This window comes from Cinclus cinclus, chromosome 3 (assembly GCF_963662255.1).
Source record: "Cinclus cinclus chromosome 3, bCinCin1.1, whole genome shotgun sequence".
Classification (NCBI taxonomy): domain Eukaryota; kingdom Metazoa; phylum Chordata; class Aves; order Passeriformes; family Cinclidae; genus Cinclus; species Cinclus cinclus.
Window position 1 is genome coordinate 111,865,589 of NC_085048.1, and position 14,717 is coordinate 111,880,305.

Below are 14,717 nucleotides of genomic sequence, written 5' to 3' on the forward strand. Positions count from 1 at the left end.
TCTGACACAAGAGAACACTGAGTGCCATGAGAGCTCTTGTTGCCCGTGGAACACTGCAGCTGACATCCACCAGAAGCTGTGGGGGTGCAGTCCTTAGGCACCAGTCCCCCAAGAGGCTTGAATGTGCATCAGCATTTCCCACAAGTGCCAGGAGCCCTTGGCTCTGTGCTGCTTGTCTGGAGAGGAGGTCCTGGACTACAGCTTTGCTACAATTCAGAGGCAAAGGGGATTTTGGAGTTTGCTTGGACCCCATTAGATTTCCCAAATGAATAGCTTTGCTGTTGCCAAGAAGGGACACTGGCCCATCATGGCTCCTGCAGAGCAGCCCCCTGGAAGGTTCCACATTATAGGCATTAGCTGCCTCCGTTCCACCTTTCCCATTTGTCTTCTTTTTTCAAATGGGACACTTATGATTCACCAAGTGCATTTCCTTAAAACAAGCAGATAGAAATCCAGCTGTCAGTGATGTCTTGTTCCACATGTTGTTTTCATGGGGCAGGATGGCTGTGGCAAATACCTACACAGGCAAGGACTGCTCTAAATTCCTTTGTCACAGAGATTTATGTCAGCACTGAAAATGCTGCTCGGGAGAAATATGCCTGACAAATGGAGTGTTGAAGAGGCAGATCTTCAAGGGGAGTTTCCACTTTCTCCACCTCAGCTGCTCTGCGAACTCCTGAACTGCCTGACGCTGTGCCTTTGTGTATCCCAAGTCTGGACTTCTTCCTGTTTGCTCTGGAGTTCAAAACCTTTTCACTGCTTACATGTGATTGAACTCTTGAGGTCCTTGATCTGAAAGTTTAACATAGCTCCAGGTCCAGCAGACAACTTTGCATTGACAAATGTGAACGGAGAGGTTTTCTTTGGGAATTTGAACCCCCCTCAAATAGGCTGGAAGGAAAGAAGTACATCAGCAGAAAATTACTTGATTTTATAAATTGGGGCTGCCCCTGCCCTTCCCCTCCCCACTCTCCTTTCTCCTAGGACCTCAGAAGAGTGAGCAGAAACGTGTGTTTCTCTTGTAGATAAAGTAGCACTGATGAAAGAGTTCAGCCACCAATGGAGTCAGCTGAGTGGCCAAGCTCTGCTGGATGTGACAGAGCGTATCACAGGTATGGCCTCTGCTAAGCCAAGAGGTCTCCCCAGGGAGCATTTCCTGGGCATTCCTGGCAATAGACAGTAGAGTAGCTGCTCCAAATCAGGAGGTGCTGAGCTTGTCCCTCCTGCCCAATGCCCATGGCAGCTGTGTTTGGCAGGTTTTCCCTGGCTGCTGCAGAGGTGTGCAGTACCTGGCACGGGGGTGGCGCTCGGCCTTGGGGCCCAGCTCTCACTGGGGCATCTCAGAGCCCACCTCCAGGAAAGGGAGGGGTTAAAAATACCCGAGCTGGCTCTTCTCTTGGGAGCTCAGGGTCATCTCTGGTCCTTTAGGGAAAATGTAGCAAGTGCTGTTTCAGGCAATCCGTTTGTTTTGTCCTCACAGAATTCTCATCTTGCTCTTGAAAAGTTTTCAGACTGAACCCTGCATTGCCTGGGGGTCACAACTTAGGTCAAAACTCAGCACCCAGATTAGGGGCACGGATTTGGTGCAAGGCAGCCTTTGGGGCCAGAGGGGCAGAAGCAGAGTGCTGAGGCTCCCTGCCTGTGCTGTCAAAGTGGCATTGGACTGAGCATTTCAGGGTGTGCAAACAGTGTCTTCCTGTGTCAGTGCTGTCCAAAATGCTACAAATGCAGCTGATAATTGATTCCTCAGAGGAGCTTGCTATGTCAGCAACAGCCCAGGAATGGAAAAGTGATAATCTCTCTATATAGTGGACAAGATGATTTACAGCCTTGCTTTAACTGGGTCTAAATTCACTGCTAAGTGTGCCAGCATCTTTAAATGCAATGTTTCATAGATGTTGTGTCTTCTTCAGCAATCTCAAATGCTCAGTGTTCGGTGATTGAGAATGTCAAAAGCGCTTGAAAGGGCATTGGGATAAAGTAGATGTCTAGGAAGAGGGAATTTAGTTTTGGAGATATTTTGATCTCTTCTTCAAATAAAGGAAATAAACATAAATTAGGACTCTTTTAGGAAGAGCAGATGTTCTCTCTGAGATTTAGTGGGAACAAACAATGTTTTCTCAAGTTCCATTGTGACCAATGTCTTGAATTGGATTTTAACTGAAATTAACACCCATTTTGAAATGGATGCCATAACCCTTTTCCTGCTTGGCAGAATTGATTTTGGGCACTTTCAGGAAGTGTTTAAATGTTGATGATTGCTGGTGGATTACGAGCATAGAGAAAATGAAGTCTCTTCCACCACAGAATAAGAAGTGGTTACTGCATAACATTTTGCCTGATCAGAAAATATGAATGGTGTCCAGAGCATTTCAGGTTTTGATGTCTCAGCCACATCTGCCATGCAAGGAGCCTGTTGGTTGTCAATTTTTTGCCTGTGTTTGACAAAGTTCAGTTCAGAAATTGAGCAGGGAGTAGGCTTCAGAGAGAAAGGGAGAAGACACTCGTGTTGTGGTTAAATTTCATTCATCTGTGTTGCATTTTTCTCTCTACATTCTACTATTGCAGTGCACATTGCAAGAAAAATGCCATTAACATTGGGAGGGGGAATGACATTAAAATGTGGAGATGCACAAATGCCACAGCAATGAGGTCTGGGTAATTACCTAAGACACCCTGAGGTTTGAAGCAGCTGTTTGTTGGAAGGCACAAAAGCATTGTGCCAAAGACAGCAGCTAGTCACTGATGTTTCTAATCCAGCTGTCAAGCAGCACCCATGTCTGGTGGGCTGGAGTTTGGAAGTGTGGTCTAATAGTGCCCTTTGCTGTGTGCCACTGAGCAAAGGGAAGAGCCAGATTGGATTCTGGCACTTTGACATCAAGGGTCACAAAGATGGAATTGTCCTTTTTCTTAGAAACCTTTCAATTGAATCTCCATGGTGCATTTCCAAATCTTCAGTGTGGGTTTAGACAACTTCCTAATGGAAATGAAAGGGAAGTTGACATTTTAGTCATTCTTGATGTTGAAACAGGTTGTGAAATGATCCAGTAAAGGTACAAGTTCTGCCACAGGTGCAAGTATTTGTTTGGAGACAGTACTCCTGAGGTGTTGGTGGTTCTATTTTGGGGAGGATCAGCTGCTTTGGCCATTTCTGGATCGTTGGGCTCTGTGTGCTATTTCACTGCTCTTAGCCAGAGAGGCTTCCAAGAAGCAAATCTTGAGGTGGATCCTTGTTTGCATTAAGGTTGTTGTTTCAGAAGCTTGTGTCTCTGTCCCGGCAGTGCTTGTGGAAGGGGTTAATGCCAGGAGCCCTGAAGTGGTCCAGCGCTACGCCCTGCCCGTGCTCTGGTCCTTCCTGGAGAACAAGGCGCTGCCTGTCCGCAGCACCAATGTGCGCACGGTGGTCACCAGGCTCGCCTCTGCCCTCTACGAGGTGATGGGCACCAAGCTGAAGAAGCGTGCTGCCAGCCAGCCCCCACATGTCCAGGAAAACCTCTCCAGCATCCTGGGCTGGTGAAGGCTTGATGTTCTCCAGCAAGTTGACCAAGTGCTGAGATGGACACCTGCGGTTCTGACCTTTTAGCTGTGCCAGAAATGACAAAATACTCAGGAAGGGTGTGCATCTGCCCCTGCTCTCTCCACTGCCCTTCCTAGTCATGGCATGCTCAGGGGCCTGAAGACAGTCTGGATTGAGGACAAAGTGAAGGACTAGCATGGCTCAGCCTCCCACCGAGGTAAGGTGGGAGCTGGGCCGCTCTCTGGTGGGAGGAAGGGTCTTGTGCCAGCCTGGAGAGCCTGTGCACATTGCCAGGGAGCAGTTGTAACCTGCAGGTGCCCCCTGCCATGAGCTGTGCTGCTGCCAGTGCCCCGTGGAGCTGTAGGGCTGCTGAGCTGTGGGGCAGGGAGAGGAGCAGGAGGCTGCATGTGCAGCTGAGCCATTGCTGGGAAGCACAGGGCTCTGGGCTCCCTGCTGTCCCAGGGCAGTCCAGAGGCCAGGGAGTTCCCCTGGGAGCTCTGTGGAAGTGGCTCAGGGTGTGCCCCTGGCCTGCCTCCAGAGGGTGATGGTAGGAGAATGTTTCCCTGTGCAGCTATTTATGAATTTCCAAGAAATGTGTTCTATGAAATATGGAGCTTCAGATGCTTTAGGTTTGCATTGCAGCCTCTGTTACATTTTGTGTCTCCATTTTGCAGACCTGCCTGGCTCCTGTGTTTCCACCAAGTTTTCTCTGGACATTCTTTTGTGCATTTACCCACAAAGTCCTTTCCTGCTGTCCAGAAGAGCTCTTTCCTCCAAGCCCAGGAAGAAGCTGCTGCCTATCCAAAGAGCGTTTGAAGACAAGGATTTATGCATTAGCCTGTATAGTTCCAGATGTACATATGTTCTGATAGTTATCTGTAGGTTTCAATAAATATATTTTGATTCTATCTTAATAATTTTGTTGTTATATTTTTATTGTGTATATATTTGGTGGTATATTTTGTTTTTTTATATTTAATAGTTTTATATTTTTTCCCATTGACATGCTAAGGATGGCCAGGTCCTTGAGAGCTTGAGATGGGGAAGGGAGAGCTTCCCTGATTTTGTGAGTTTCTCTGGGAGGGTGGGGCCAGTGGGGGGAAGGAGGCCAAGGCCACGAGATTCGAAGCAGGTAAAGGAGGGTGGGGGGGCAGTTACTGGTACTCACCCCTTTTTGGCTCTGGAAGGAGGAAGGCAGCTGGAAAACCTCACCGCGCCATCCCAGTGCCAGATGCTGCCTCTTCTGGTGTTGGACCTCACAACCCTGCCAGGATGCTGTCCTGCTTCAGTTTGCTATCTCCAAGCATCCTGTTGGAGCACCGGGACCAACACTGCTCCAAGGATTCGTGAGCAGAGTCTCTCCTCCACCCTTCCTATCTGGGACACATCTGCCATCACCCCCAGCTCTCCTGCAGCTGTGCAGGGATCCTCACACCTGCCCTGTCCACTGGGAACCTGCCAGAGCTCACTGCCAATGGCGATGGTAACTGCACCAGGGGGGAAAAGAGCACACAACCAAAGGAACTGTGACTGGGTTCCTGTTAATTTCATAGTTATTGTTGTTTAGATTGGCCTTGTTGTATATTTAGTAGAGAACTGTTCTTCCTGTCCCCCTGTCTTTCACTGAGAACCTCTTGATTTCAAAATTATACTGACTCAGTGGGAAGGATTTTACTTTCTCCATTTCAAGGGAAGGTCCTGCTTTTTCCCTAGCACACACCTGTCCATTCAAACTAGGATACGGAGCATGAGATGCAGGGCTGATGTGTGAAAGCAGGAGGATCTCCTCCAAAGTAACTTGTTTAATTGTCCATTTTATTACTTCTCTATTTACTCCACACTACTAAGGCAAGGCAAGCTTTGCTTGCAGGCAAAACAGGCATGGGATACACTAGGGTCCCTTGCAGGATCAGCAGGGCTGGCAGTGACAAAGCAGGCAATCTGCTCCATGGTGAGCCACTACACAGCCACATCCTAATGTGGGTTTAAGTAGCATGGTATTATGGAGAACTCCTTTTCTGCATCAGATACCAAAAGAACGTCCACAGCTTCTGGTGGCTGTCAGCTGGAGCATTCCACAGGCAACACGAGCTCTCAAGGCACTCAGTGTTCTCTAGTGTCAGAGGCAGAGACACACTTGAGGAGAGTCCATGTCAGGGGTCAGCCTTCCCAAACTGAGCAATGGATGCTTCTGCCACTAACACTGACAGGAAATAAACAAACAAAATTTCTGTGCACACCAGGGCTACGTGTGGATTAAATTATTTCTGTTTCACATCCCGGCCAGAACAACATCGTGGTCAGAATATCATTGTTCCTAGATTCTCTAACACTAAAAATATTGCTGGAGAGTTTTTGTCATTCCCATAGATTTGGTGACATCCAGACACACTTAACAATCCATTTGGGTCCAAGTTCCATATTGCAGACGATGTCTTTGGGCAGCCTGCAAGTGTCTCAGCAGAGAATGAAAAGGGATGACAATACTGACACGATTTCTCTTTGCTACTTGAAATTTAAAAGCTCCGCTCCAGCCCACACTGGCAAAATTGTCAGAAGAGGCAATTCTTCCCCACAAAATGCTTCATCTCACTCAAACAAGAAAGCCACCAGCCAACAGTCTTCTTTACTCCTCCACTGCTTTATTTGGCTATTTCTCTAATAGGAATTAGCTTCATTTATTCTTACTTTGTTTCCTGTGTTCCACGGGGCGCGCGGCGGCTCCTCCGTTGGGTTCGCGGAGGCAACGGCAGAACGGCCGCGCGCTCCGGCGGCTCCGCAGCAGCAGCAGCAGCAGCAGCAGCAGCAGCAGCAGCAGCAGCAGCAGCAGCAGCAGCAGCAGCAGCAGCAGCAGCGCCTCTCTCGATCGGTTTTCCGCTCGAGTTCTCGCTCGCCCTCCGTGCCCTTCTCCCTCTCAGACTCCCTGTGATCCCGTTCGGTCCCGTCTTTGTTGCGCCTCTCCCAGCCCGGCTCATGCCGCGCCCCGCAAGGCGGCCGTGGGCGAGCCGGCCCCCTGCCCGCCCCTGTCGGGCACGCCGCGGTGCCGCCTCCGCGGGGCTCAGTCCGTACCGCCTGTGGCACCTTTTGAAGAGCCTGTGGACGAGCTCCTCGCTGCACTGGTGGCGGTGGTGGAGCAGCACCGTCTCTTGGCTCCGCCTGGCGCGGGCCCCGGCGCTGGCCCGGCCCCGACCGAGGCCCCTCCCGCGGTTCCGCCCACAGCTGGCCCGCAGCCGCCCGGCTCCCTCCCCGCCGCCGGCGCATTCCCCCGAGCGAGCCTCGCCGCCCGGCAGTTCGGCCGCCGGCCCCGAGGCGCCGGAGCCCGGGGCGGCTCGGGAAGCAGCGGCGGCCGGGGCGGGCGGGTGCCCCGGGCAGAATGCCGAGAGCGCGGTGCCGTCCGCACGGGCGGAGAAGCCTCCCCTGGAGCAGCTGTACCGGGAGGGCCCGCTGCTGGGGAGCGGCGGCTTCGGCAGCGTTTACGCCGGGACCCGGCTCGCCGACGGCGTTCCGGTAAGAGACGGGGCCGGCTCGGAGCGGGGAGGTGGGGCGGCGAGCGGCGGGCGGCGAGCTGAGCCCTCCGCTCGCCTTGGCTTGCAGGTGGCCATCAAGCGAGTGTCCCGGGACCGCGTCTTGGAGTGGGCGCGGCTGGTGAGTGAGCGGGGCCAGCGGGAGCAGGCGGCGGGGCGTGGCGGGCGGGGTAAGGCCAGGCCCGGCCGGGTGGGAGCCGGGACGCTGCGATGGGAGCGAGCGTGGAGCGAGCGGGGGCCGCGCAGCGTCCCGGGCCATGGGCAATGGGAGCTGCGGTGGCGCCGGGCAGGGGGTGGCGAAGGCGAGCGCAGCATCGGCGCCGCTGACGGCATGGCGGCTCCCCCGCAGCACGACGGCGCCCTTGTGCCCCTGGAGCTGGTGCTGCTCTGGATGGCGTCGTGGCCCGGCTTCCGCGGCATCGTGCGGCTCCTGGACTGGTTCGAGCTGCCCGACGGCTTCGCGCTGGTCATGGAGCGTCCGGAGCGCTGTCAGGACCTCTGGCACCTGCTGCACGCGGGGGGGTTCCTGCCAGAGCCCGTGGCGCGGGCGCTGTTCCGGCAGGTGCTGGGGGCCGTGCGGCACTGCACCAGCCGCGGCGTCCTGCACCGCGACATCAAGGCCGAGAACGTGCTCGTTGACCTGGCCACCGGCGAGGCGAAGCTCATCGACTTCGGCTGCGGCACCATCCTGCAGGACACGTTCTACACCCAGATGGCCGGTGAGCCCAAAGCCGGGGCCCAGCCGGGCAGTGGAGCTCCTCCCCTTTGCTTCCACGGGTGAAACACACAGGGAGGGAGGGAGGGGTAATGCTGCTTCAGCCGGCTGCAGCCAAGTTGCATTTTGGCAGGAGGTGGCTGGGAGGGAGCAATCAGCATTGGCCTGATGAGCTGTGCCCGTGTGCCATAGGAACGCGGGAGTACTACCCACCGGAGTGGATCCTCTTTGGCCGCTACCATGGCCAGCCAGCCACCATCTGGTCCCTGGGCATCCTGCTCTATCAGCTGGTGTGCAGGCACCTTCCTTTCAAAAGCAGAGAGGACATCGTCCGGGGACAGCTCTTCTTCCCGCCCCGGGTGTCTCAAGGTGGGGATGGGCCTTCAAGGCGCGGGAGCAAGAACGGCTTTGGGAGAGGGCAGGTGGCACATAAGTGTCCTGCTGTTGCAGCTGGGGAGGAGGTTCATCTCCTGGGCTGAGCTGGACGAGGTGGCAGGTGTGCCTCTGCTGCTCTCTTCCAGAAGAGAGGATGGATGGGAAGCTGTGCGAACAGCTCTGAGCACTCTTAGTGTGCTGTGGGCACTGTGAAATCTGGGAGAGCATGGACAGGAGCTGACCAGCAGTTTCTGGTTTCTCTCTGCAGAGTGCCAGCACCTGATCAGGTGGTGCTTATCCATGGACCCTGCAGACAGGCCATCCTTGGATGACCTTTTAGAACATTCTTGGGTGCAGAAGCCCCACCTGGCCCAGGAGACAGCAGAGATCCATCCCTCTGCACAGTAGAATCCAGGATGCCCGCAAGCAGCAGCTGCTCGTGTCTCGTGGCTCTCAAAGAATTGCCCAGAGCATTTCCCAGTGGCCCTGGCATGGAGCAGAGAGCACAGCCAAGGAGGTGCTTCCTCAGGTCCCCGGCGATTTGTGGAGGGAGCGGCTCAGGGCTCCCCATCCTATTGGAGAAATTGTGGCACAGTGCAGTGAAGTTGCCACAGAGTGGAAAAGGGGAAACATCCCCCTGCAGCTCAATGGCCTCGTGATGTCCCCGCGAGCCAAGGCACATCTGGCGTGTTCTTCTGGAGATCAGCGCAGAGCTGGAGAACGCCGTCCTCGAGCTGGCCACTGGCAGGGCAAAGCTGATGGGCTTTGGTTGCAGCCCCTTCCTAGAGGACACGCTCTGCACCCCGACGAAATCAAGATGAGTCCCCAGGCAGCGCAGGGGTGGGGGGATGCTCGTGCCTCCAGGCATGGCAGGGCTCAGCCTGGCCACGTGCCGGTGGTTCCCCGTGGGGTGGCAGTGGACAATATTAATCTTTCTGCCAACTGCTCAGCTGCTTTTTGGTGGGGCAGGGGATGGATGTTGTGGAAGGGGAGCCAGCTCCTGGCCTCGCTGACAGCTTCTTCCTGCCAGCATGGCACAGGCTGGGGTGGGGGCATCCGGCCTGACATAAGCGTCCATCCGTGTGGATGGGGAACAGCAGAGGGGGACGGGTTCTTTAGCCATGGCCCAGCTGCTCTGCTTTGCAGGCCCTTGAGGAAGGGGTGGGCATACAGGTGGGAAAGGTAGGGTTTTTCCCCACCACTGGAGAGATTTTAGTATCATAAAGAGCGGTCAGACCTTCCCCAGGCCTGTGAAACGGTGACAACCTTTGGTGCTTTTTCTTGTTTCCAGGTCTTGTTTTGAAATGACTTTCATGCAATTGTTCTTTGCTTTTTCCAGAAAGATTGCAGCTTGTGTCCAGACCAGATGGAGAAGCACCGGTACCGTCCCTGGAGTGCATCCCGTGCCGGTGCTACCCGGGGAGGGTCCACGGTGTGGATGTCCCCTGCAAAAGGATGAGGACCTTGTGTGGGATCGGCTCCTCTCCTGGCAGCAGGTCTCCAGAGGTGGGTACCCGGTTCCACAGCTTGGGTGGCAGAAGGGCTTAGGGCAAACGGCAGCAGGCACACGAGAATGTCGCTCTTGCAGCTGCTGAGGAGGTTGTTGTGCCATGCTTGAGCAGAAGAGGTGGAGCGTGTCCTGCCACGCTGCTCTCCTCTAACAAGGAGGGAATGGGCTGGGAGGTTTGGGCTCTGAGCACAGCCAGCAGCCTGGCCTGAGCACAGGCTATGGTGGGACAGGGGGGACAGGAGCCTGATGCCACTGACCGTGGCTTTCTGGTTTCTGTCCCCAGGCTACCAGCAGCTCATGCCATGGAAACGGCACCGCTCGACCTGCCAGTCTGGGAGGGCTGGACGGCAGCGGGTGTTCATTTGCTGCCAAAAATAAATCATTCTTGTTACTAACATCATCATCATCATCGGAGCATTTCTTTCATCCTTTTTTCAAGCTTTTGGCCTCCCTTCTTCCACCGAAATCTCTTTGCCTCTTTCCTCATCCACTTGGTGGAATTGGTGGGGGGGGTTTAAGTAACACAAAAAGTTCAGCAACAATTCCTGTTGCCAACCGCAGCAGTCTCTTCAAGAACCTGGAGTTGGTAGCCAGGCCCACATTTCACTTGGAAAGGGGAGTGGTTTGCAGGGACAAAGATGTCCCTCTGCTGCAAAAGCAGGGAGGAAATCAGAAGCAGCAAAATGCAATTTCAGCTCTACCCCCGCCCAAAGTTGTCTGCGTCTTTGCCCTCCACTCCAAAATAGGCAGGCAAGGCTGGACTTGAACAAGGTTCAAGTCCTTCATGGTCCCTTGGCATTAAAGGGATCAAGTAAAACTCTCGTATGCAGTAATTGGAGTACAGCTACTGTAGGGATAAAGGAAATGTTGGGAGCTGGGACATCCTTCTTGTCTCCTTTGTCTCCCCAGGTGTTGTAGCCTGGATAGCTGTTAAGATGGTTGCAGGTAAAGGAGCAGCAAGGGCCTTTGTATGGGATCCACGGAGATGTTTATTTCAGCCACTGCGTGGATAGTCCAGGGTCAGAGGCAAAGACAAAGGGGAACGTCGGGGTGAGGGTCCAGGTTGAAGCAGATGGGTGTCCTGGGCAGGGGGAGCATCAGGGAGCACTTACCAGGGGACATGGGGGTGGCACAAAGGTGGGGTTAGGGCATGGGAGCCAACAGGGAAACAGGGTGGGAGTGACCGAAAGCCTGAGAGACAGGGAGAGGGCAGGGGGCTGGCCCAGGGAACAGAACAGGGCTACATTGGCATGACAGAACAGGGCTTGCTATGAGAGAAGCCTCTCGTGTCTTCCTAACTAGGGAATGCCTTTTAGGGTCTCCACAGTGGGGTGTTTTGGGTTCAGTTTGAGTTTGGGTGGAGATACTGCTTTAGTGTAGTGGTTTTGGATTGTTAATTTGAACGTTTTTAGTTGTGAGATAGGATTAGGAGGAAGATAAAACAGGCTTAGCTTTAAATGGTACAAAGACAAACTTTATTACCAGAAACTATAGGGGAAAAAAGAAGAAGAAAAATTAGAATAAAACTTCAGACTACTCTTCTTCTTTCCACACATTTGTTTTTTTTGCATTGACAGCATACAAAGAACAACTCAGTTAGTTTACCTTTTCTAAAATAGTCATTTACTTGTTTCTTTCAGAGAGGAGATTCTTCAGCCTATAGAGATTTTTCATAAGAAACCATTTTTAGGTGGTCTTGCTGTTCTAGTGTTTAGCCGTCAGGGAGGATAGAGATCTGGTTATTATGTAATATTTTTTTTCTCAACTAACATTTTAATTCATAACTAATACTGAGGACCATATCAACTTATGAGGCACACTTAAAGGATTATAATAGTTGAAACAAAAGCTTACTCCACTTTTAAAAATAGAGGGTGTTTTTCTTCTTCTTCCCTAGGGAGAAGCAGGGGTTTTTTCACTATTTAAACCTAGGGCACTTACAGCAATTTTAACATTGGTTTATTTTAACACCAACGCTTCTTCTTACATCTAGAGTTAGAATCTTTAATCCACCCCATATTTTTTTATGTGTTATAGGGAAACAAGGGTTGCTTTTCTGTAGCATAAAAAAAAGGGAAGAATTTCAGTCTATGTCTTCCTTCCCTCAGCTGAGACTTGACTCTTCTCATACTTTGATTTTGGTGTTTTTTGTGCTGTTTTTGTACATATTATCATTTTGGTTCTCTGTTTTTTTTTCCACAGGACAGAGAATAAAGTATTTGTAAAGTCATATTTTGGGCAGTGAAAAAGTTAATATTTTGCCGGGGCAGGAGAGGGTTCTGTGATTGTTTTTAGGTGGGGCGGCCGGAGCTCTTTACCATAAGGAGCCTTCTAAGGCTGCGCTGGGGCCAGGCTGGGATTGTAGGGCCCGGCCAGAAAGCAGAGATGAGTTTTTTGGTTGTAAGGTTGTTTTTTGGCGTTTGCTGTACGTAATGTTAGTGGTGGGCTGGTGGTTTTCCTTTTCCTTTGCCCAGCAGCCGAGGTTGGGGCCCTTGCCAGATCGGGGCCCAGCTGTCTCTCCCCCAGGCCGTGTGGGCGGTGAGGCAGGCCTTTTTTCCACCTTTATCTCTTACTGTTCACTTCCTCTTGCTGGAAACGGGATTGTTGGAACACTTTAGAGGAGACGGCTTATCCATAGTGTTCTGTTTTAAATTGTCTAAAACCGTGTGAGACAGATGGCTTCACATAGGAACATCCCCAGGGCTGCTGAGGGGAAGGCACCACTTTATTTGTTGTGAAGAGAAGTAATCAAAATCCGCAACCAACAAGCTGCAAGGCAGAACGGAGTGGGAATTACAGAAATAAAGGCCTTGAAAAGCAGCTTAGGAAAGCAGCTACTTCCTAGACAGTGCCAAACCCTCCGACCTGGCCTGGCCGGGCCCAGGGCTGGCTGCCCTTGGGAAGGGAAGGGAAAGGGATGGAGCTGGGGTGGGGGCTCTGTGGCCATGGAAACGAGAGAACCACGGGCCAGCGCGTCACAAAGGGGCAGCCCCGCAAGGGGCTGTGAAGGTTGTGGTTGACACGGACACAGTGGCAGGAGACACGTCTGGCTCTGCCTGTCTGTGCCGACTGCTGGCGATTGGAGTCACCCCACCTTGTTCTAGGGCTGGGGACCGAGCTCCTATCGCCGTCTGCTCCGAGACAGTTCCCAAATTCAACCCCAGGTACTTCTGCGAGACAGAAGCACGGGTTCAAAGATGGATTTTACTGCAAAAGGAAAGACCACGGAAGGAAAAGGTGAGGATAGAAAGGAGCTGTAAGGCCCGAGTCAAATGGAGACAAATTCCACCAGATTTCCGGGAAAATTGGTCCATGGTGGTCAGTTCTGGCTCTGTGTCAGAGTTGGTGGCTGTGAGCTACAGGTGATCTTGCCAGGACAGCCCTGGCATCACAACATTTTCTCATTAGCTTACTCATTATGTTTTGTCATTAGCGTCCTCTTCTTTTCACAGTAGCCAAATCACTCAAACTTTCAGTCAGGACAGGGACTGTGGCCACAGCTGACCACAAACTGGACACGGTCATGAGACGCAAGTTCTGTTCCTTTGTTTGCCACCAATGTCAGGTCTCACAACAGATAAATTTCCTGTTCTTCCTCTGCTTGCTAATTGGGTGTAACACTGAGAATGATATTAAGGTGCTATGAAAACGCCAGCAAGTCCTGCCTGCTTGCTGAGAGCTCTTTGTAGTTTGCAGAAACAGCAGTCACAGCTGTGTGGGTCTTTATTGGGTGTTCACAGAAGCCACACTAGAGAAGGAGTTTTTTTCCCCTCTTCCCATTGGAGCCATCCAACTTTCTGTTCAGCCATGGTAACTCAATAGTGTTCAGAGGAATAGTTCACAGGCTAGGTCCTTGAGAAATGAAACCTAAGAAATTTTCTCCAAAGTTCAAGAATCCTGCAAATGCCCCACCCATTAGACGTGTTTATGATAAAGATGGGACTTCACCTAAATGAGTTCATCCCTTGTGAGGCTGGCTCAGCCTCCCACAGAGGTAAGGTGGGAGCTGGGCCGCTCTCTGGTGGGAGGAAGGGTCTTGTGCCAGCCTGGAGAGCCTGTGCACATTGCCAGGGAGCAGTTGTGCCCTGCAGGTGCCCCCTGCCATGAGCTGTGCTGCTGCCAGTGCCCCGTGGAGCTGTAGGGCTGCTGAGCTGTGGGGCAGGGAGAGGAGCAGGAGGCTGCATGTGCAGCTGAGCCATTGCTGGGAAGCACAGGGCTCTGGGCTCCCTGCTGTCCCAGGGCAGCCCAGAGGCCAGGGAGTTCCCCTGGGAGCTCTGTGGAAGTGGCTCAGGGTGTGCCCCTGGCCTGCCTCAAGGGGCTGATGGCAGGAGCAGGTTTCCTTTTGAAGCTATTTTCCAGGAAAGTTTCCAGGAAATGTGTCCCATGAAACATGGAGCTTCAGATGCTTTTGTTTTGCTTTGCAGCCTCTTGTTACATTTTGTGTCTCCACTTTGCAGGCCTGACTGGCTACCCTCTTGCCAAGAGGTTTTCCCTGGCAAATCCTTCTATGCTCCTTCCCTCCAAGCCATTGCCTCCCATCCAGAAGGGCTCTCCTTCAACCAAGTCAAATATGATGTCCAGAGGAGAGCGGGACAATGGGAAAAATGGCACTGGCTACAAGGAGGACAATATTAGAAACAACCGGGACCAGGATTCAGAGGGAAAAGCACATAAGGTAAGGCAACCAAGATAAGTCCTGTGTGGCAGATTTTTAGTTAATGTCCGGTAAGCAGAGATCGGAGACCATTAACTGTGGTGTGAGCCTAAGGAAGAAGGTGAGCAAAGTAGGATCTCAGCTGGACTCTGCACTTCAGGCTGTCTTTGCAATGGGTGTGTAGTGCAGATTTCAAGTCCTCACTGTGTATCTATAGCAGGAGAGGGCTTTGAAAGGTTTCTGGGCTCTGTCATGGTTGCTCCTCTGTCTTGTAGCTGAGGAAACACCAACAAGAAGGCAGCGCTGCTAAAGTTGTCTGCTCCAGCTAAGCAATCCTCCTGCATTCAGTAACCCATGGGTATATGTGAACCATGTCTTGGTGGTGGTTTCCATCAGCTCTGTCTGGTGGGGATGGAAAAAGG

General features: G+C 52.5%; 2 protein-coding genes across 2 annotated transcripts in view; both read left to right on the top strand.

Annotated features, from left to right (window-relative positions):
* Positions 1 to 6,919: 6,919 nt before the first annotated feature.
* On the top strand, positions 6,920 to 8,518 carry LOC134042275 (serine/threonine-protein kinase pim-1-like; the record flags this gene model as incomplete). The annotated part of the gene is made up of 5 exons (XM_062489450.1): positions 6,920 to 7,024; positions 7,112 to 7,162; positions 7,391 to 7,760; positions 7,949 to 8,125; positions 8,400 to 8,518. Coding segments are annotated over 5 exons (822 nt in total), but the record flags the coding sequence as incomplete, so codon positions are not given.
* Positions 8,519 to 14,211: 5,693 nt separating this feature from the next.
* Positions 14,212 to 14,717, top strand: part of LOC134042044 (serine/threonine-protein kinase pim-1-like) — a 49,903-nt gene continuing 49,397 nt past the window's right edge. The window contains exon 1 of the mRNA XM_062489118.1: positions 14,212 to 14,316. Within this exon, the coding sequence (XP_062345102.1) occupies positions 14,212 to 14,316 (105 nt within the window). The remainder of the gene's footprint in view (positions 14,317 to 14,717) is intronic.